This window comes from Nomascus leucogenys, chromosome X (genome assembly GCF_006542625.1).
Source record: "Nomascus leucogenys isolate Asia chromosome X, Asia_NLE_v1, whole genome shotgun sequence".
Classification (NCBI taxonomy): Eukaryota; Metazoa; Chordata; class Mammalia; order Primates; family Hylobatidae; genus Nomascus; species Nomascus leucogenys.
This window is the reverse complement of record NC_044406.1, coordinates 17,206,178-17,230,120: the sequence shown is the minus strand read 5'-3', so window position 1 is coordinate 17,230,120 and position 23,943 is coordinate 17,206,178. Positions and strand designations below refer to the sequence as shown.

At 40.7% G+C, this 23,943-nt stretch overlaps 1 protein-coding gene across 1 annotated transcript in view; it reads right to left on the bottom strand.

Moving 5' to 3' along the window:
- Positions 1-23,943, bottom strand: part of PPEF1 (protein phosphatase with EF-hand domain 1) — a 136,711-nt gene that overhangs the window by 9,694 nt on the left and 103,074 nt on the right. The window contains exons 14-16 of the mRNA XM_012500894.2: positions 14,975-15,160; positions 12,495-12,637; positions 177-283 (exon numbers count right to left, since the gene is read on the bottom strand). Of these exons, the coding sequence (XP_012356348.1) occupies positions 177-283; positions 12,495-12,637; positions 14,975-15,160 (436 nt within the window). The remainder of the gene's footprint in view (positions 1-176; positions 284-12,494; positions 12,638-14,974; positions 15,161-23,943) is intronic.

Sequence of the window (23,943 nt, the reverse complement as noted above, 5' to 3'; positions counted from 1 at the left end):
AAAGGGAGAAATATGCCTTTTTTGAGCAAATAATGGATTATATTTTATTTTTATCTCTATTCTTCCTTCTTAGTAAAAATGGAGAACTGAAATCCTAAGGAAGCAAAGAAAATGAAAAGTGATCTGTATGTAACTTGGTGTGTTAAGAAATGGTAAATGTTATACAAATTTGTTACCTGATTTTCTGTGGTCTTGAAGTTGGAAAGCACGAGTAAGGTCACTTTTTCGTGAAATCACTCTCTCTCTTAATATCTTGATGGCACTGTTTTCCATAGTATGCACTCTGTAAAGAAAACAATAATTAGGTAAAAGTAACATAAATCATCCTGTTGTGTTTCATTTTGTTGTGCAATATTACTATTTATGAATTTTTACTTTAAATGAATTGCCTAGATTCTCACATATCACTACTAGCTGGTAAATGTATGCATATTTATATGTATGTGTATGTGTGTGTGCATGCACACATGCATTTCGTGAAGTTTTAAAAGGATTACAAATAGTATTTTCTTTTGAATGTCAAAACTCACATGAACAATCATTTGAAAAGAAGGAAAATAAAGAGGAACTTACTATATCAGATATTGAAATTTATCATTAAATCACTGAGATAAAACAACAGATATTGACACAAGAGAAGACTGATACATGAGTAGGACATAATAGTAATTTCACAAACAAAGGCCGGGTGCTGTGGCTCACGCCTGTAATCCCAGCACTTTGGGAGGCTGAGGTGGGTGGATGACAAAGGCAAGAGATCAAAACCATCCTGGCCAAAATTGTGAAACCCCGTCTCTATTAAAAATACAAAAATTAGCTGGGCATGGTGGCGCGTGCCTGTAGTCCCAGCTACTTGGGAGGCTGAGGCAGGAGAATTGCTTGAACCCAGGAGGCGGAGGTTGCAGTGAGCTGAGATTGCACCATTGCACTCCAGCCTGGGCAACAGAGCCAGACTCTGTCTCAAAAAAAAAAAAAAAAATTCATAAATATATCAAACTGTGTATGGGAATAATATATATAATACAGAGGTATTGCAATTCAGTAGAAAAGGACAATTTTTAAAAAGAGTGCTAGGATAGTTAGCTAACAACCTAGATTTCAACCTCTATCTCAGACCATTTACAAAAATAAATTTTCAAATAAAGGAGGAACAGAGGAACAAAATAGTCACACACATACATATAATGACTATTTTGTTCCTCTTCATATTTTTTGTGCGTGTACACACACACATATATGGCAAAATGATAGATGTAAATCCAGGTGTATCAATAATAACATCATATGAGAACGGATTAAATAATCAAAAGGCAGAGATTGTGAAACTGGATAAAAACAACAAAACAAGATCTAACTATATGTTGTCAATAGGAGACACACTTTAGTTTCAAAGATACAAAGAGTTTAAAAGGAAAAAGACAAAAAGGAAATTCCATGCAAACGGCAAGCATGAGAGCTGGAGTGGCATACCAATAGCAGACAAAATGGACTTTAAGACAAAAATTGTTACCAGAGACAAAGAGGGGTATTTTATAGTGATAAAACAGTCCATCAAGAAGATGAAACAATTATAAACACATGAGAACCTAACAACAGAGCTCAAAACTACATGAAGCAAAAACGGACAGAACTGAAGGGAGACATAGACAATTCAACAATAATACTGAGACTTCAATAGTCGACTTTCAGTAATGGATGAAACAACTAGGTGGAAAATCAACATGGACATAGAAGACTTGAACAGCACTCAAACCAACTAGACCTCACAGATATGTATAAAACACTCCACCCAACAACAAGAGAATTATATTCTTCTATAGTACATGTGGAACATTCTCCACAATAAACTCGATGCTAGGCCATAATATAAGCCTTAATAGATTTAAAGGGATTAAGATCAAAGTATCTTTACTTTGAAGAAAATTTAAGATTTATTGAAAGAAGTAAATTAAGAACAGAAAGTAATTGGGGAAAATAAATAAATTAAAAATTAACAACAGAAGAAATTTGTGCAAGTCATAAATATGAGAAAATTAAACAAAATCTTAACCAATAGGTCAAAGAAGAAATCACAGGAGAAGTCAGAAAATACTTTAAGATGAGTGAAAATGAAAATACAACATACCAAAACATATGAAGTAGTGCTTAGATAAAAATTTATAGCTATAGATGCCTATATTAAAAAAGAAAAAAGATCTCGAATCAATAACATAATCTTCCACTTTAAAAGATTGGAAAAAGGCTGGATGTAGTGGCTCATGCCTGTAATCCCAGCTACTTGGGAGGCTGAGGCAGGAGAATCACTTGAACCTGGGAGGCAGAGGTTGCAGTGAGCTGAGATCACGCCATTGCACTCCAGCCTGGGCAACAAGAGCAAAACTCCATCTCAAAAAAAATAAAATAAGTAAAATAAAAAATTGGAAAAAAGAGTAAACTGAACCCAACATAAGCAGATAAAAGGAAATAAAGAATAGAGCAGTAAGAAATGAAATAGAGAATGGAAAGATAATAAAGAAAAATTAACAAAACTAAAAATTGGTTCTTTGAAAAGATCAATTAAATTGTCAAACCTTTAGAATGTCCAAGAAAAAAAAGAAAAAAGACTCAAATTTCTAAAATCAAGAGTGAGAGGGGACATCACTACTGACCTTACAAAAGTAAGAAAGATTATAAAGAAATACTAAGAACAATTGTAGACCAACAAATTAGATAACATAGATGAAAAGGACAAATTGCTAGAATGACACAAACGATCAAAACTGACTAGGAAGAAATTAAAAAACTGAACATGCCTGTAACAAGTAAAAAGACTAACTAATCAAATGATTCACAAAGACAAGCCCAGAGCCAGATGGCTTCGCTGGTGAATTCTATGAAACATTTAAGGAAGAATTCATACCAATCACTCACAAACTCTTCCAAAAAGAAGAGGTGGGAATACTGCCCACTTAGAAGCTAGTATTACCTTGATACAAAAACCAGATAAAGATCACAAGAAAACTACAGACCAGTATCTCTTATGAATATAGATACAAAATCCTAAAAATACTAGCAAATGGCATCCAGAAACATATAAAAAGGATTATACACCATGGGTAAGTGGGATTTATTCTAGGAATGCAAGCTTTGTCTAATAGCTGAAATCAACCAATGTAATATACCATATTAACACAGGACAAATAAACCATGGGGAAAGGACTCCCTATTCAATAAATGACACTGGGATAACTGGCTATTCATATGCAGAAGAATGAAACTGGACCTCTACCTATCACCATATGCAAAAATTAACTCAAGATGGATTAGACTTATTAATAAATGTCAGACCTCAAACTATAAAAATCCTAGAAGAAAACCCAGGAAATACCCTTCTGGACATCAGCCTTAGCAAATAATTTATGACTAAGTTCTCAAAAGCAATTGTAACAAAAACAAACATTGACAAATGAGAACTAATTAAACTAAAGAACTTCTGCACAGCAAAAGAAAATATCAACAGAGTAAGCAGGCAACCTAAAGATTGGGAGGAAATCTTCACAAACTATGCAACAAAGGTCTAATATCCAGAATTTATAAGGAACTTAAACTATTCAACAAGCAAAAAACAAATAGCCCCATTAAAAAGTGGGCAAAGGATATGAACAAACACTTCTCAAAACAAGACATATGGCAGGGCGCAGTGGCTCACGCCTGTAATCTCAGCACTTTGGGAGGCCGAGGCGGGTGGATGACAAGGTCAGGAGTTCGAGACCAGCCTGACCAATATGATGAAACCCCGTCTCTACTAAAAATACAAAAATTAGCCGGGTGTGGTGGCATGCGCCTGTAATCCCGGCTACTTGGGAGGCTGAGACAGGAGAATTGCCTAAACCCGGGAGGTGGAGGTTGCAGTGAACCAAGATTGCACCATTGCACTCCAGCCTGGGCAACAAGAGCGAAACTCCATCTTAAAAAAACAAACAAACAAACAAAAAACAGACATATAAGCGGCCAACCAACATGAAAAAATGCTCAACATCACTGAACATCAGAGAAATGCAAATCAAAACCACAATGAGATATCATCTCACACCAGTCAGAATGGCTATTATTCAGAAGTCAAAAAATAATAAATATTGGCAAGGCTGCAGAGAAAACGGAATGCTTATACACCGTTCGTGTAAATGCAAACTAGTTCAGTCACTGTAGAAAGCAGTTTGGAGATTTCTCAAAGAGCTAAAAATGGAACTCCCATTTGGACCCAGCAATCCCATTACTAGGTATATACCCAAAGGAAAATAAATCATTGTACCAAAAACACATGCACTCGTATGTTCATCATAGAACTATTCCCAATAGCAAAAACACGGAATCAACCTAGGTGTCCATCAATGGTGGATTGGATAACGAACATGCAATACATATACACCATGAAATACTACACAGCCATAAAAAAACCAAAATCATTTCCTTTGCAGCAACATGGATGCAGCTGGAAGCCATTATCCTAAGTGAATCAACATAGGAACAGAAAACCAAATGCCATATGTTCTCACTTTTAAGTGGGAGCTCAACATTGGGTACACATGGACATAAAGATGGGAAAAATAGACACTGGGAACTACTAGAGGGGGAGGCAGAGAGGAGGGCCAGGGCTGAACAACTAAGTATTGGGTATTATGCTCACTACCTGGGTGACGAAATCACTCATACATCAAACCTCAGCATCACACAATATACCCATGTAACAAATCTGCACATGTACTCCTTGAATCGAAAATAAAAGTTGAAATTTTAAAAAATCACAAAAATCACATGATCATCTCAATGCATGCAGAAAAATTTATCTGATGAAATTCAACACTCTTTCATGATAAAAACACTAACCAAACTAGGCATAGAAAGGAACTTCTTCCACTTGATGAGAGGCATCTACAAAAATACACAGCTAACATCATACTTAATTATCAAAGAGTGAATGCATTCCCTTAAGATCAGAAATAAGACAAGTATATCTGCCGTCACCAGTTTTATTCAACACTGTACTGGAAGTTTTAGCCAGGATGATTATACAAGAAAAATAAAACCAAGATGATTATACAAGAAAAATAAATACAAGGGATCCAGATTGGAAAAGAAGTAAAACTGTCTCCATTAACAGATATGATCTAGGATATAGAAAATGTCAAGGACTCTACTAGAAAAAGATTAAAACTAACATACAAGTTAATCAAGATTGTACAAGATCAATATCCAAAAATCAATTTTTTTTTTTTTTTTGAGACGGAGTCTTGCTCTGTGGCCCAGGCTGGAGTGCAGTGGTTTTTTTTTTTTTTTTTTTTTTTTTTTTTTTTTTTTTTTGCTCAGCTCGAGTAGCTGGACTACAGGCGCCCACGCGGCTAATTTTGTAGAGACGGTTTCATGTTAGGTTCTCGATCTCGCCTCGGACCGCCGCCTCCCCCGGCATACCTGCCCCGCCCCCCAGGGTGTCTCCAAGCCTCCAATTCTTCTGCCTCAGCCTCCTGAGTAGCTGGGACTACAGGCGTGTGCCACCACGCCCAGCTAATTTTTGTATTTTTAGTAGAGACAGGGTTTCACCATATTGGCCAGGGTGGCCTTGATCTGACCTGGTGATCCACCCACCTCAGCCTCTCAAAGTGCTAGGATTACAGGCATGAGCCACCACGCCCGGCCAATCAATTGTATTTCTATACACTAGAAATCAAGAATCTAAAAATATAATTAAGAAAACAGGCCAGGTGCAGTGGCTCACATCTGTAATCCCAGCACTTTGGGAAGCCGAGACTGGAGGATCACTTGAGCCCAGGAGTTCGAGACCCAGCCTAGGCAACATAGTGCGACCCTGTCTCTACAGAAAATTGAAAAAATTAGCCGGGTGTGGTGGTGCACGCTAATTTTAATGTAAGGCCCAGGAATTTGAGGGTGCAGTGAGCTATGATCACATCACTGCACTCCAGCCTCGGTGACTGAGTGAGACCCTGTCTCCAAAAAAAGAGAAAAGGAAAGAAAAGAAAAACAATTCCATTTACTATAGCAGCAAAAGGAATAAAATATTTAGAAATAAATTTAGCAAAATAAGTCGTAGACTTGTACACTGAAAAGTTCAGAATATTATTGGAGGAAATTAAAGAAGATTTAAATAGAACAATATTTCACGTTCATGGATTGGACAACTTAATATTGTTAAGATGATAATAGCCTTCAAATTGATCTACAGACTCAACATAATCCCTATCAAATTCTCAGCTGGTATTTCTGCAAATTGACAAGCTGATTCTGAAATTTACATGAAAATGCAAAGGATCCAAAATAGCCAAAACAATCTTTAAAAAGAAGTGCAAAGTTCAACTCACATTTACCAGTTTTAAAACTGTAGTAAGTTTGTAAAGTTACAATAATTAGGACAGTGTGGTACTAGAATTAGGATAGACATAGACACAGACAAATAGAATACAATTTAAAGGCCAGAAACAAACCCTTATATTATGGTCAACTGATTTTTGACAAGAGTGCCAAGAAGGAAAGAACAGTTTTTGAGTCATGGTTCTGGGACAACTGGATATCCACATGTAAAAGAATAAAGCTGAACCCTTCCTTCACACCATACACAAAAATTAACTCAAAATGGATCAGAAACCTAAATGTAGGAGCTAAACCTATAAAACTCTTAGAAGAGAACACAGGAATGAATCCTTATGACTCTGAGCTAGGCAATGCCTTCTTGGATACAACACCAAAAAAGCACATAAATTGGATTTCATCAAAATGAAAAATGTTTGCACTACAAATAATACCACAGAGAAAGGGATAAGACATCCCACAGAATGGGAGAGAATGTTTGCAAATCAAATATTGAACAAGTGGCCAGTCGTGGTGGCTCACGCCTGTAATCCCAGGATTTGGGAAGCTGAAGCAGGTGGATCTCTTGAGCCCAGGAGTTCAAGATCAGCCTGGGAAACATGGTGAAATCCCGTCTCATCAAAAATACAAAAATTAGCCAAGTGTGCTGGCTTGTGCCTGTAGCCCCAGCTACTTCAGGGGCTGAGGCAGGAGGATCAATTGAGCCCCGCAGGCCAAGGCTGCAGTGAGCCATGATCGCCTTTGCCTGGGCAACAAAGTGAGACCCTGTCTCAAAAAATATATATATATACTGAATAAGTGATGTGTATATAGAATAAAGAACTCTTGCAATGCAAAAATAAAGAGTGATAATTAAAAATAGAAAATGAACCTGAAATATTTCTAAAGATGTACAAATGTGCAATAAGCACATGGAAAGATGCTCAACATCATTAATCGTTAGGGAAATACAATGCAACACTACAATGAGATTCTATCTCACACCACTAAGAGAACAATAAGAAAAAAGAGAGCTCAAGCTGGGCGCGGTGGCTCGCACCTGTAATCCCAGCACTTTGGGAGGCCAAGGCGGGCAAATCACCTGAGGTCAGGAGTTGGAGACCAGCCTGGCCAACATGGAGAAACCCTGTCTCTACTAAACATACACAAATTAGCTGGGCATGGTGGCACACGCCTGTAGTCCCAGCTACTCGGGAGGCTGAGGCAGGAGAATCACTTTAACCCAGGAGGTGGAGGTTGCAGTGAGCCAAGACTGTGCCACTACACTCCAGCCTGGGGCAACAAGAGTGAAACTCTGTCTCAAAAAAATAAATAAATAAAAAGAGATCATAACAAGAGTTGGCAATGATGTAGAAAACTTGGAATCCTCACACACTGATGGTGGAAATGGTAAACTGGTTAGCCTCTTGGGAAAAAAGTTTTCAAGTTCCTCAAAATGTTAAACATAGAGTTACCATATAACCCAGCAGTTCCATTACCAAGTATTTACTCAAGAGAAATGAAACATGTACACACAAAAACTTGCCCATGAATGTTCATAACACCATTGTTTATAATAGCCAACAAGTGGAAACACCCTAAGTATCTATCAACTCATGAACGGACAAACAAAGTGCGGTCTATCCATACAATGGAATATTATTCACCCATAAGAAGGATTGAAGTACTGATATAGAATACAACATGAATGACCTCAAAAACATTGTGCTGAGTGAAAGAAGCCAGCCACAAAAGACCACATATTGTGTGATCTCATTTATACGAAATGCCCAGAATAGGCAAATCCATAGAGACAGAAAATAGATTAGTGGTTGCCTAGGGCTGTAATGGGAGGAGGTGACTGAGAAATGACTGCTCAATGGTTATGAGTTTTCTTTTTAAGATGGCAAAAATGTTCAAAAGTTAGATAATGGTGATAGTTGCAAAACTCTGTAAACATACTGTCATTGAATTGTAAATGGGTAAAATTTGTGGTATGTAAATTACATCTCAACGTAGCTGTTAAATTTGAGAATTTGTGTGTATGTGTGTGTGTGCAGAGAGAGACAGAGAGAAAGAGAAATTTTCTAAACAAAGGCAAAAATCCAAAAATTATAATGAAATTATAAATAAATATGGTATGTTGTTTTTCAGATTGTCCAATGTTACAACCCTTTTGAAGTAGCTATTACAATTTTAAACATATAAATTCCATAAATTCCACATTGTAAAATCTTACATTAAAAAAGCCACTAAAACTTATGGATATATGTCCACACACACACACGCACACACACAGAGGATTTTTTTCCAGCTTTATTGACATAAAACTATAATTATAACATATTTATAACTGGCAAATAAAATTGTATATATTTAAGGTATACAATGTGATGATTTGATATACCTGTATCTCCAGATATCCTCCACCTCTCAGCCCCTGGCAACCACCATACTACTCTCTGTTTCTATGAGTTCAGCTTTTTTAGATTCCACATATAAGTGATGTCATACAGTATTTGTCTGACTTATTTCACTTAGCAAAATGCCCTCCAGGTTTATCCATGTTGTCATAATGTCAGGATTTCTTTTTTATGTTGGAATAATATTCCATTGTACATGTACAATCAGCCCTCTGTATGCATGGGTTTCCCTTCAGTGGATTTTTTTTTTTTTTTGAGACAGGGTCTCACTTTATTGCCCAACCTGGAGTGCAGTGGTGCGATCTTGGCCCACTGCAGCCTTGACCTCCCAGGCTCAAGTGATTCTCCTGCCTCAGCCTCCAGAGTAGCTGGGATTACAGGTGTGCGCCATCACGTCCAGCTAATTTTTGTATTTTATGTAGAGATGGGGTTTCACCATGTTGCCCAGCTAGTCACGAACTCCTGGGCTCAAATGATCCTCCTGCCTCGGCCTCCCAAAGTGCTGGGACTACAAGCGTGAGCCACTGAGCTTGGCCGAATTTATTTTTTTTAAAACAGATGGTTGTGCCTGTACTTAACATGTACAGACTTTTTCTTGTCATTATTCCCTAAACAATACAGTATAACAACTATTGACGTAGTATTTACAGTGCATTCGGTATTATAAGTAATTTAGAGATGACTTAAAGTATATGGAAGGATGTGCATAGGTTTTATGCAAATACCATGCTAGTTTATATGAGGGACTTGAGCATGCAGGGATTTGGGTATCCGAGAGGGCTCCTGGAACCAATTCCCTACAAATATCAAGGAATTACTAGATAGATAGATAGATAGATAGATAGATAGATAGATAGATAGATAGATAGTGATATATCTATATACATATATAATATATAAATCCACACACGTATATCAGTCACATTTTCTTTTTCTGTCTTGATAGACACTTGGGTTGTTACCATATCTTGACTATTGTGAATAATGCCACACTGAGCATGGGAATGCAATTATCTCTTCAAGATACTGATTTCATTTCCTTTGGATATATACCCAGTAGTGGGATTGCTGGATCATATGGTACTTCTATTTTTAATGTTTTGAGGAACTTCTATACCGTTTTCTATAATGGCTGTACTAATCCATATTCCTATCAACAGAGTACAAGCGTTCCCTTTTCTACACACCCTGGTCAACACTTACGTTTTGTCTTTTTGATAACAGCCGTTCTAACTGGTGAGAGATGGTATCTATCTCATTGTGGTTGTGCTTTGCATTTCCCTGATAATTAGTGACGTTGAGCATCTTTTCGTACACCTGTTGGCCATTTGTATGTCTTTGGGAAAATATCTATTCAGGTCCTTTGCCTATTTTTTAAATTGGATTACTTGTTTTTTTTTTTTTTTGCTGTTGAGTCGTATGAGTTCCTTATATATAGGAATGCTGGTTATAGCATTGTTTTTAAATGCAGAATCCTGGAACCAATCTGGATGTCTATCAATTGAATAAGATTTAGTTGCTCCATAACTGTTATGGTACATGTATACTACAGAATAATATGTATGTACTAAAAAGAATGAGTTAGGTCTATCTTTACTAACTTGGGGTGATGTTCATGATAAAATTTTTCGGGGAAAAATTCAGTTGCAGAATGCAGTGCGCAGTGTGATTCTATCTTTCTTAAAAAAATATATATGTACGGCCGGGCGTGGTGGCTCACTACTGTAATCCCAGCACTTTGGGAGGCTGAGGCAGGCGGATCACAAGGTCGAGAGATTGAGACCATTCTAGCCAACATGGTGAAACCTCATCTCTACCAAAAAACCAAAAATTAGCTGGGTGTGGTGGCGTGCACCTGTAGTCCCAGCTACTTGGGAGGCTGAGGCAGGAGAATTGCTTGAACCCAAGAGGCAGAGGTTGCAGTGAGCTGAGATCACGCCACTGTACTCCAGCCTGGCAACAGAGCAAGACTCCATCTCAAAAAAAAAAAAAAAAAAAAATGTATGTACAGGCTGGGCGTGGTGGCTCACACCTGTAATCTCAGCACTTTGGGAGGCTGAGGGAGGCAAATCACCTGAGGTCAGGAGTTCAATACCAGCTTGGCCAACAAGTTGAAACCCCGTCTCTACTAAAAATACAAAAATTAGCCCAGCGTGGTGGGGCATGCCCATAGTCTCAGCTACTCGGGAGGCTGAGACAGGAGAATCACCTGAACCCAGGAGGTGGAGGTTGCAGTGAGCCAAGATCGTGCCACTGCACTCCAGCCTGGGTAACAGAGCAAGACTCCTTCTTTAAAAAAAAAAAAAGTATGTACATTGTTTATCGTCTTTCTCTTCACACTGAGATATGTGTTTGATGAGGGGACTTCAGCCTATCTTGTATTATGTATGCCTAGAACAGTATCTGACACATGGTAGGTACTCAAAGGTTTTTTTAAATTCAATGACTGAATAAATGCTTGTCTATTTTTGTAAGAGCAAGAAGAGGGTGGAAGGGGCCATTCTAAACTGCTAGTTTTAGTTACCTCTGGGGGAAAAGGATAATCGAGAAGGGAGAGAAGTTGTTAACATTTTCTTTATGCTTCTTTGCTTTTTTTCAGTTGTTAACAACAGCCATGTTAGTTCTACAATGTAAAAAATCTTATACCGGGTGCAGTGGCTCACACCTGTAGTCCCAGTACTTTGGGAGGCCAACGCAGGCAGATCACATGAGGTCAGGAGTTCAAGACCAGCCTGGCCAACATGGTGAAACCCTGTCTCTACCAAAAATACAAAATATTAGCCAGGTGTTGTGGCGGGCCCTTGTAATCTCAGCTACTCGGGAGGCTGAAGCAGGAGAATGGTGTGGACCCGGGAGGCGGAGCTTGCAGTGAGCCGAGATTGCGCCACTGCACTCCAGCCTGGGCCGCAGAGCGAGACTCCATCTCAAAAAAACAACAAACAAACAAACAAAAAAAACCAAAAAACAAACAAAAAAAACCTTAAAAAGATAATTTTTTTTTTTTTTTGAGACGGAGTCTCGCTCTGTAGCCCAGGCTGGAGTGCAGTGGCGCAATCTCGGCTCACTGCAAGCTCCGCCTCCCGGGTCCACGTCATTCTCCTGCCTCAGCCTCCCGAGTAGCTGGGACTACAGGCGCCTGCCACCGCGCCTGGCTAATTTTTTGTATTTTTAGTAGAGACGGGGTTTCACCATGTTAGCCAAGATGGTCTCGATCTCCTGACCTCGTGATCCACCCGCCTCAGCCTCCCAAAGTGCTGGGATTACAGGCATGAGCCACTGCGCCCGGCCAAAAAGATAATGTTAAAGGGAGAAAATGAGTATAAGCTACAAATGCCATCACATGGAGAAAGACACTCAACTATTTGTCACATACACTTCTGGATAGAGAAGAGAAAGGGGCAAGACCAGATAGGGCTGTTTGTGGGTCAGAGAAGGTTGTAGGTTAGGGGACTGAGTGGGTATGGGGACCTTCTTTTCTTTACATTCAGTTATGTTTCTGAGGGCTGACTGCTTTATCCATCTAAAAAGATGTATGAATTTAAAATTGCTCCTTTTGGTTTCAAATATGGGTGCATTCACCACTTGGTGTCTGGAACTATTTCCATTTTGTTGATACTAATGAGTAAGCTATAAATGACTCTCTTCACTCACGTGGCTGCTCTTAGTCACGTGGGACTGGTTCTAATGGGTCCGTGATACCAGTGTTCAGCATTCTCGGTATAGTATACACACCTTTGGCGAAGAGGCTGAAAGCACGTTGCTTTAGTTACTTGATACTGGAAAAATCGAGGAGTTGTACCAGAACATAGTTTGATGTAAGCTCCTCGATTGCTGCCTTCTTCATAATAATTAGAAGCAGAAAATATAGTCACAACCTGGTTAAAGAAAAAGAGGGTCAGGTTCACGTAAAATTAGTTCTCAAAAGGTCATTCAATAAGGTCAGAAATAGCTCAATTCTTAAAAAGCAAAAATCAAAGAAAGTTCATAAACCCTGCAAATCATCAAAGTCTGATGTGATTTCTATGACTGCATCGGAGGAAAACAAGGCTACTACCCAGTGTCCCCAGGAGCACTAACTCCTGGCCACTCAGCCAATGTCCTCAGCGCATGGCCCTGCAATCCCGGGTACAATTTTAGTGCCAAATCTCAGAATCCTCTTTAATGTTTGATTTTGCAAATTCTTTTTCCAAGGGGATAAATCCCCTATTTTCTTGCCTTGTAATAGTTGAGCATTCAGAACAAAATTTGTCTGGTACTTCAGTTTTTTTCTTCTGCTTGGAGCTGAGTGAGAGGGTTCAGGGCCCCAGAAAGTCAGTGCTGTAAGGGCAGAGGTGCAGTGGCTAGAACAAGGGACCACGACCACTGTCTTGTGAAGGAACTAGCTTTGGGCTGTGGTAGAATATGGGAGGACAATTTTTTTTTTTTTTTGTCTTTAAGATGGAGTCTCGCTCTCTCACCATGCTGGAATGCAATGGCACGATCTCAGCTCACTGCAACCTCCACCTCCTGGGTTCCAGGAATTCTCCTGCCTCAGCCTCCCGAGTAGCTGGTACTACACGTGTGTGCCACCATGCCCAGCTAATTTTTGTATTTTTAGTAGAGACAGGGTTTTACCATGTTGGCCAGGACTGTCTCTATCTCTTGACCTCGTGATCCACCTGCCTTGGCCTCCCAAAGTGCTGGGATTACAGGCGTGAGCCACCACGCCCGGCCAGAAGGACAATATTTGTGGGTGACAGGGAACCTGGCTTATGCCCCATTCTGTCCTGATGAGCATGTCACTTCACACAAGCCACTGCTGTTTTCTATCTATTTTTTCTATTTTCTTACTATAAAGAAACCCTAAACAATACTTGCCTTACTCATCTTGCAATGTTAGCATGAGCTGAAAATGAATTAATAAAGGTCAGAAAAACAAAGTGCTGACACAGAGGGAAATGCCACACAACTTGGTATCCATTTTTATTTATTGCTGTTCACTATAGAAAAAGGTGCATTCCAGGCCAGGCGCAGTGGCTAATGCCTATAATCCCAGCACTTTGGGAGGCTGAGGCAGGTGGATCACCTGAGGCCAGGAGTTTGAGACCAGCCTGGCCATCATGAAACCTTGTCTCTACTAAAACTTCAAAAATTAGCTGGACGTAGTGGCGGGCGCCTGTAATCCCAGCTTCTCGGGAGCATGAGGCAAGAGAATCGCTTGAACTCGGGAGGCGGAGGCTGCAGTGAGCCGAGATCGTACCACTGCACTCCAGCCTGGACAACAGAGCGAGACTCTGTCTCAATAAAAGAAAAAAAAGAAAGAAAACAGTGCATCCCAGAACAACTTGGGACAAGAAACCAGCTCCTCAGTCCTCACCTCTTTTAGCCTTTGATCAGATACCACTGAAGGAACACAACACACTCCGTTTTAGTGGCTGCAGCTAAACTGACTACAGTGAGCAACTTGCTGGAGGTCACCTACTCAGGGAGCTGAAGGGAAGTGTGTTTTGTGTTTTGGGCCCTGCATAGGGAACATGTAAAAAGTGCAAGAGCAAACTGGATTCACTGCTGCCTTTTATGCGCTCTGTGAGGAAAAGGACATTCTCAACCCCACTGTATGGGACAGTTGCCTTACAAGCAGTAAAGAACCAAGCCTTTCTGTGTGTCTACTTAGTGCCATGTATCAGAATTTCTGTTTCTGGGGCTGGGCGCGGTGGCTCACGACTGTAATCCCAGCACTTTGGGAAGCCGAGGCAGGTGGATCACCTGAGGTCAGGAGTTCGAGACCAGTCTGGCTAACATGGTGAAACCCTGTCTCTACTAAAAATACAAAAATTAGCTGGGTGTGGGGGCACACACCTGTAATCCCAGCTACTTGGGTGGCTGAGGCACGAGAATCACTTGAACCCAGGAGGCGGAGGTTGCAGTGAGCTGAGATCACACCACTGCACTTCAACCTGCGTGACAGAGCGAGACTCTGTCTCAAAAAAAAAAAAAAGAATTTTTGTTTCTGGGATTAGGGAAGATCAGGGAAATAAACCAAATATCTTTTAGGATAAGGGACAGTGAGGCCCCTTCAAACAACCTAGATGAAGCTCGCCTTCTCTGGTTTCCGTTTGGTACTAGAGAAGACATCTTCTCATGGGCTTCTAGGCCAGACATACTCTGTGAAGAAAAGACTGTGCTTAGGGGTTAGGATGTTTATGGGAATGTCACCAACAATTTTAGCTTACCTTCCCATCATGACAGATTTCATACCCTTCGGGCTTACATTCATGAGACCTGATGAGCATCTTCAACTGGTATTTATTAAGAATCTTGGAAGTAACATCTGGTCCAAAATAGCAGCCCCCTCCTCGGCCCGTATTTGGAAAACAGCCATTTTTGCCTCTAGGATCACTCCACAGAATATCAATAATCTTGGAACAACAAACCAGATTTCGCTGTAACTTACAAGTGAGAGTATATCTTTCTAGATTCCAACTTATTTGTCAGAAATATTAACCCAAGGTATCCCAAAGACTACTTCTCATTCTTCCTTGAAAATTGTTTCAGGCCTGGCATGGTGGCTCACGCCTGTGATCCCAGCACTTTGGGTGGCTGAGGTGGGAGGACTGCTTGAGGCCAGGAGTTCAAGCCCAGCCTGGGCAACATGGTGAAACCTCATCTCTACAAAAAATACAAAAATTAGCCAGGCATGATAGTGCATGCCTATAGTCTCAGCTACTAGGGAGGCTGAGATGGGGGGATCGCTTGAGCCTGGGAGGTTGAGGCTGCAGTGAGCCATGATCACTCCACTGCACTCCAGCCTGGGTGACAGAGACCCTGTCTCAAAAAAAATTGTTGGGAGCAGGCCCCCTAAAATCTAGCCATAAACTGGCCCCAAAACTAGCCATAAACAAAACCTCTGCAGCATTGTGACATGTTCATGATGGCCATAACGCCCACGCTGGAAGGTTGTGGGTTTACGGGAATGAGGGCAAGGAACACCTGGCCCGCCCAGGGCGGAAAACCGCTTAAAGGCATTCTTAAGCCACAAACAGTAGCATGAGCGATCTGTGCCTTAAGGTCATGCTCCTGCTGCAGTTAACTAGCCCAACCTATTCCTTTAATTTGGCCCATCCCTTTGTTTCCCATAAGGGATACTTTTAGTTAATTTAATATCTATAGAAACAATGCTAATGACTGGTTTGCTGTTAGTAAATATGTGGGTAAATCTCTGTTCGGGGCTCTCAGCCCTGAAGGCTGTGAGACCCCTGATTTCCCACTTCACACCTCTATATTTCTGTGTGTGTATCTTTAATTCCTCTAGCGCCACTGGGTTAGGGTCTCCCCTACCGAGCTGGTCTCAGCAAAAAATAAAAAGAAAAAAGAACATTGTTTCATATTCACCTCCTCCATGAATAACCAATACAGCAATAACAATAACTAAGAATCAGCCCTTGTCATTTGTTTTTTTTGGCTTTAAAAATTCCATCACAATTGTTTGACAATTGTTGAATCTACAAGGTTCTTTTCTCTTAAAAGAACTTCATTGTCACATTCAGGGGGGAAATTAGCTCCCCACAATGCCCACACATTAGGTGTGTCTTAATATGTTCAAAGACATAAAGTAGGTCTCCTGCTGTGGCTCTGGGCCAGGTTTTTGTCCTGTTGAGCACATAGCCTGAGGAAGCCCTTGCTGTTTCCCAACACAAATGTGGAAACCTGTTTATCTGAGGGTGTCTCCTAAAGCATCTCCTTCACCTTTCCCCCCTCAATGGTAAGTACATTCTCAGTTACTGCAATACATTTAGCAACTGACTGGTTTCCACAATGTGTTCTAAATCCACAAGTGTTGTATTATTATAACATTTCCTTAGGGGCACAGGAGAGGCAAATGCAGGTTACATGATGTCCAGGACTAAAGGTCCAAATTTTTAAAATCATTTTTCTGCCAGGCACAGTGGCTCATGCCTGTAATCCCAGCACTTTGGGAGGCTGAGTCGGGAGGATTGCTTGGGTCCAGGAGTTCAAGAGCAGCCTGGGTAAACATGGCAAAACCCCATCTCTACAAAAAATTAAAAAATAAAAATTAGCCAGGTGTGGTGGTGCAGGAATGTGTTCCCAGCTACTTGGGAGGCTGAAGTGAGAGGATTCCTGAGCCCAGGAGGTTGAGGCTGCAGTGAGCCATGTTCATGCCACTGCACTGTGGCCTGGGCAACAGAGCAAGACACCATCTCAAAATAAAACAAAATAATATTTTTCATAAAGATTGGAGGCTCCCTCTTTGTGGCTCTTGTCTATCTGTAATGTTTCTTTTCTTTTTTTCTTTTTTTTTTTTGTCACGGAGTCTCACTCTGTTGCCCAAGCTGGAGTACAGTGGCATGATCTCGGCTCACTGCAACCTCCGCCTCCTGGGTTCAAGTGGTTCTCCTGCCTCAGCCTCCTGAGTAGCTGGGATTACAAGGGTCTACCACAACACCTGGCTAATTTTTGGTATTTTTGGTAGAGACAGGGTTTTATCATGTTGGCCAGGCTGGTCTTGAACTCCTGACCTCAAGTGATCCACCCACCTCCGCCTCCAAAGTGCTGGGATTACAGGCGTGAGCCACTGCGCCCGGCCTGTAATGTTTCTTTATTGAAACTTCTATAACAGCTTAAAGAGCAGTGAGAAAAACTCTCTCTGCCATTAAAGCTATACAACCTTGAAAATCCTCCCTGGGTCTCACTTTTGAGATCTTTAGAATCAGGCATTTGGACCAGTTGACCTGTAAAGTATCTCAGATTCTAACAGACTGATTCTAACAGTCTATATTTTCCACATGTTTCTTTCGAGTGCATGAAAAAGCAGGCATGTGAAGTTGTGCAGTTATTCTAGTGGGTCCAAATCAGGTCTGGAGAAGAGGACCAGGAATTGCTAAACATGATTATACACCCATTTATAAGTTTGGTATGGAAGAAGAACTAGAAATAAGTGAGGAAAAAGACAGTGAGGTGAAAAGAGCAGAACTGGCAGGAGAGCTACCCTGGAATAAGCACCTGGTCAGAACTAGAGAAAAGAGAAACCCTGTACCAGGCTCACATCAGACACCTGCAGAGTTTTTGATGATTGAAGTGACAGTTAAAACCACCCAGAGAAGAGTCAGCCCAGGGGGCTCCTTTCTTCCCACTGAATTCCAACATCAGCACAACCCTACTCTACGAATAAATATAATGGAACCCCTTTCCTTTGCTGGTGTTTATGACAAAAATAACACTTGCATTTTCAACTGAGTCAAATCTGGCTCTTACACCATGACGTCATGTTTAGGGACATAATTCGACCTGTAATATAATGATGGAGGAAAGATGGAAATCAAGGAGTTGGGCTTTGTTAGGAGGGGATTAAGCTTTCAATTTCTACATGGGATGCAAATCATTTATAGCCAAAATTACCCCTGGGAAACCTCTTAAGTTACCCTTAACATATACAGTTGCCCCTCAGTATCCAAGGTGGATTGGTTCCAGGACCACCTCCTACATCCAGGATACTACAATCTGTGGATGCTCAAGTCCCTCGTATAAAGTGGCATAGTGTTTGCATATAACCCACACCCATCCTCCTGTCTACAAATGGTCCCTGACTTACGATTTTCAACTTCACAATGGTGCAAAAGCAACAAGCATTGAATAAGCTCCTTGACATGATGGAATTAAGTCCAGATAAACCCATCATAAATCAAAGAGTATCTGTACTATAAATCATCTCTAGATTACGTATAATACTTAATACAATGTAAGTGCTATGTAAACAGTTGTTATGCCATATTTTAAAATTTATATTGTATTGTTATATTGTTTTCTTTTTTTTTCCAAATATTTTCAATCTGTTATTGGTTGAGTCCACAATGCAGAACCCGTGCATACGGAGGGTTGACTGTACATGATTGTATGCATACAACTCTATACAATAATATGGATATGTGAATGTTTTATATATATTATATAAATATGGATATATTATTTTATATATGTGATAAAGTATATGAAAATAAAATTTTCCAGCATTTTTCTCCTTTTTTGCCATATGCAATAATTGAAATTTACATAAATTCAATGCACATATGATGGGACTCTGTCGAACTAGAATAAGCACTGGCCAAGGAGTTAGCACTTCAAGTAATTACCTAAGTCACCTTGGGCAAATCACTTAACATATTCAGGCCTTAGTCATCATCAAAGGAATGAGGAAGATATATCTAACACTTATTTTTCTTTGATTCTAAGTCATAAGGGGTAACAGTTTTTAAGAACTGAGCTTGTCCTTCAGAATCCATTCCCTGAGTTCTGCATTTCTTTTTTCTGTCTAGAAATCATTTACTTGACTAGGTTTACCCAGATCGTAGTGGTAACGTAAGATTAATTCCAGAACTCACAAAAAAATTGCATAAAAGCCCCTTTGTTGGTGAAACAAATTCCTCAGTAGAAACCATCTCTTTCATCTCAACAACACATTATCCTCTGAAATGCAGAAGCCTTGGGGTGATCACTGCATGAAAGACTAATTAATTCTTTACAACATTCTTTCCTGAAAAATTTCAAACAAAAAAATTGGAACGTTTTACTGAATTACAGCTTTTATATGACCTGGTCAACAAAAATCTATTTGTGTGTCAGCCTTTTAAATCTCCTCAATCTAAAATAAATCCTTCAAGAAGCACCTTGCGCATGTCTGCAGCTCTAAGTAATCCAGACTCCAAAAGTGTGCTTCGAGGGAGAGTTAATAGCTCTGAAAGGTATGTCTAAATGCCTCTCTTCAAAAACATTAATACTATAGATTCACTATTCTTTCATATTTTCCCTTAGTTATACATCCTCCCTTCCAGCTTTTGACCATGTCATTTTAAATTAATTAATTAATTTATTTTTTAAGACAGAGTTTTGCTCTCGTCACCCAGGCTGGAGTGCAATGGCGTGATCTCAGCTCACTGCAACCTCTGCCTCCTGGATTCGAGCAATTCTCCTGCCTCAGTCTCCCGACTAGCTGAGATTACGGGTACATGCCACCACGCCCAGCTAGACCATGTCATTTTTTTTTTTTTTTTTTTGAGATGGGGTCTTGCTCTGTCGCCCAGGCTGGAGTGCAGTGGTGTGATCTCGGCTCACTGCAACCCTCACCTCCCAGGTTCAAGCAATTCTGCCTCAGTCTCCCCAGTAGCTGGGATTACAGGCGCACGCCACCACGCCCGGCTAATTTTTGTATTTTTAGTAGAGACGGGGTTTCACCACGATGGTCAGGTTGGTCTGGAACTCCTGACTTTGTGATCCGCCTGCCTCGGCCTCCCAAAGTGCTGGGATTATAGGTGTGAGCCGCCATGCCCGGCCTAGACCATGTCATTTTAAAAGCTATGCTCAGACTAGACATGGTGGCTCACCCCTGTAATTCCAGCACTTTGGGAGGCCGAGGTGGGTGGATCACGAACAAGGTCAGGAGTTCGAGACTAGCATGGCCAACATGGTGAAACCCTGCCTCTACTAAAAATACAAAAATTAGCCGGGCATGGTGGCAGACGCCTGTAATCCCAGCTACTTTGGAGGCTGATGCAGGAGAATTGCTTCACCGTGGGAGGCAGAGGCTGCAGTGAGCCGAGATCGCACCATTGCACTCCAGCCTGGGCGACAGAGCAAGACTCCATCTCAAAAAAAAGAAAAAAAAAAAAAAAAAAAAAAGCCATGCTCAGCCCAAACCTTCCAGCCAGGTACCTAGATTTCTTTAAATGCCTTCCTCCTGCTCCCTGTCCACCCTTTAGGCCTCATTGAATAAGGGCTGACTAAAGTAGGTCACGTCCTTCCTGAGAATGCCTGTTACTCTCATCTATCCCTTCAGAAAAAGAGAATGGACATTCAAGTCAACCTCAGGATCAAATCCTACTCCATCATTCCTGACCAGCCAAGAGAACTCAATCAAGTCATTTTCCTCTTGGGAGCCTCCTCAATGCTGCTGACTACGTTATTTAAAATTGTAATTTTGGCCAGGAGCCATGGCTCATGCTTGTAATCCCAGCACTTTCTGAGGCAGAGGAAGAAGGATTGCTTGAGCCCAGGAGTTCAAGACCAGTCTGGGCAATATAGTGAGACATCGTCTCTATAAAAAATTAAAAAATGAGGTGAGAGAATCACTTGAGCCCAGGTGGTCAGGGATGCAATGAGCCGTAATTGCACTACTGCACTCCCACCTGGACTACAGGAGCGAGACCCTGTCTCAAAAAAAAAAAAAAATTGCAATTTTGTCCCCAAGTCCAGTTTTCCTGTTCTCCTGAACTCTGCTCTAGTTTTTATTTTTCCCATAGAACTTATCACTTAAGGCTGGGCACAGTGGCTCAGGCCTGTAATCCCAGCACTTTGGGAGGCCGAGGCAGGCGGATCATGAGGTAGAGACCATCCTGGCTAACATGGTGAAACCCCGTCTCTACTAAAAATGCAAAAAAATTAGCCGGGCGTGGTGGCAGGCGCCTGTAGTCCTAGCTACTTAGGAGGCTGAGGCAGGAGAATGGTGTGAGCCCGGGAGGCAGAGCTTGCAGTGAGCCGAGATTGCGCCACTGCACTCCAGCCTGGGCGACAGAGCGAGACTCCGTCTAAAAATAATTTAAAAAAAAGAACGTAGCACTTAAGATATCATATCATTTACTCATTATTGTATTGTTTATCATCTAACTCCTCCCCCTAAAATGTAAGCTCTGCAAGGTAACGGATCTTTATTTGGTCACTGACATTTCCCAGAAGCCTAGAACAGTGTCTGACACATAGTAGGTGCTCAATAAATACCTGTTAAATGAATGAATAAAGAGAGGGGAGTCATTCAGGCTATAAATAATTAAAATTATTTTTGAAAGCTTTCTGGCCTCTGTCTCTTTGTAAGTCTGTCTTAAAGAGTATCATATTCATCTCTGTATAGTGACTTAACTCTGATTAAATATATCCCCACATCTCAGTGAACATAAGGGAAAATTTAAACTATAGCACTCTGCCAAGAATTATGAATTTCCATGACTACAAGACAAAATAAAGAGTATATGATCTTTATACAAAATAGCTCATAGATATTAAGAAATAAAGTAATTGTGAGCTCTGTTTTTATCTGGAAATTTCGGCTCTAGCATAACTATGTGTGTGTTTATCCACTATGTACCAGGAACTGAGGAAAGAAAATTAGGGGCACAACTAAAATGATTAAACATCAGAAATGAGGTTCTGGCCCATTTACCCAATGTCAGCTCTGATCATGTGTGTGGGGTCTGCAAGATGCCGTATCTCTATTATTTGGGGAGCGGGAGGCTCTGTTATGGAATAATGAGCCCCAGTCTCCTCCCTCCCACTTCTTAAGGCTCTAACTCATCTAGGCTTCCAGAGGCCACAATTTTCTTTGTGTGCAGCTCCAATTTCTTTAACATTATCTTCTTTATTCACCATAATCCTAGAAGAGCTTGTTCTAAACTTCAGTCTTTGGGATTTGGATGTCAAGGTTTAAGGAGGCATCCTTTCCTACTTGCTATGAGATGCCTCTCATGCTTACTTGATTTTTAAATATTTTGGACTCACAGCCAATGATGAATTCCATTTCTCCCTCAGTCTCTCTCCCCACTTCTCTCTCTCCTCATTGATCAGGGTATATTTTACACCAGAAGTCACATTTTAGTCAACATTTTCAGCAATCAAGGTATAAGCGTCCCAGATCAAGAAATAGAGGTTTCTTTAACAATTACTGAAGGGAAGTAAGAAATTCAACACTGTTTGCTAATTGTTTAATTATGTTTCCCAGCTACAGATGTAGCCAGCATCATGTAGGCATGTGTCTATGTGTACTTGTGACATTGCAAATGCATGTATGTGTGTTTATATCTGAAAACGAAAGCTACTTATTATGGTTATGATTCTATCTACAGGAAGAACACTTTTATCATTAAGCATTAGTCCATTTCCAATAATTTTATTTCAATTCTTTCAGAACAGGAAACCTGAAGAAAAGTCAACAAAAGACCTTTCTAAGAGGTCATAACATTCCCATCTAAGAAGTTGAAAAACAGTATTCTGGGGCCGGGCACAGTGGCTCATGCCTATAATCCCTTTGGGGATTACCACTTTGGGATGCCAAGGCAGGTGGATCACCTGAGGTCAGGAGTTCCAGACCAGCCTGATCAATATGGTGAAACTCAGTCTCTACTAAAAATACAAAAATTAGCCAGGCGTGGTGGCATGTGACTGTAATCCCAGCTACTCCAGAGGCTGAGAAAGGAGAATTGCTTAAACCAGGAGGCGGAGGTTGTAATGAGCTGAGACTGCACCACTGCACTCCAGCCTGGGTGACAGAGTGAGACTCCATCTCAAAAAAAAAAAAAAAAAAACCAACCAACTAAACAAACAAAACCCAGTGTCCTGTAACATCTTTTCCTACAGTGAGAGACATGGTATGACCTAGCAGTTAAAAATGAGAAGTGTAGAGTCCAACAAATTGGGAATCAAATCCAGACCCATCATTTAGCAAATTATTCAACTTATGTGAGCTTCAGTGTCCTCTTTCGGGAAATAGGAATAATATTATCTAGGTCATCAGGTTGCTTTAAGGATTTAATGAGATAATACACATAGCTGTTGTTCTTAAGAACTCATCCCTGCCATATGGGGTAAAAACTGACAAGAAAGCAGTTAAAATGTAGGACTGCAAATTTAGAAAAACGCCAAATTTCACCAAGACAAATGAGCAAGAGTACTCAGGAGTGATCAATACATTCTTGTTGAGTGGATGAATGAATGAGAGGAATATTTATAGATCTTACTCCAAGCCCGAAGCTGCCAGAGACTCCAGACAGGCAGCTCCGGATATGCACGCTGTCACAAAGATGAGTACATGGCTTATTGCCTTTACATCCATGTTTATAGACATACTCAGTACAGTTCTCAAAATGACAACATAATGACAGGAATGGCAGTGTTAGGGGCTTGGCAGACCCTCTCCCCAGTGAAACAACCATTTAACTTGTGAACATCTTTTTCTTTAAGACAGGGTCCCACTCTGTCGCCCAGGCTGGAGTGCAGTGGCACGATCTCAGCTCACTGCAGCCTCCACCTCCCAGGTTCAAGCCATGCTCCTGCTTCAGCCTCCTGAGTAGCTGGGACTACAGGCATGCACCACCACGCCCGGCTAATTTTTGTACTTTTTATAGAGATGGGGTTTCGCCAAGTT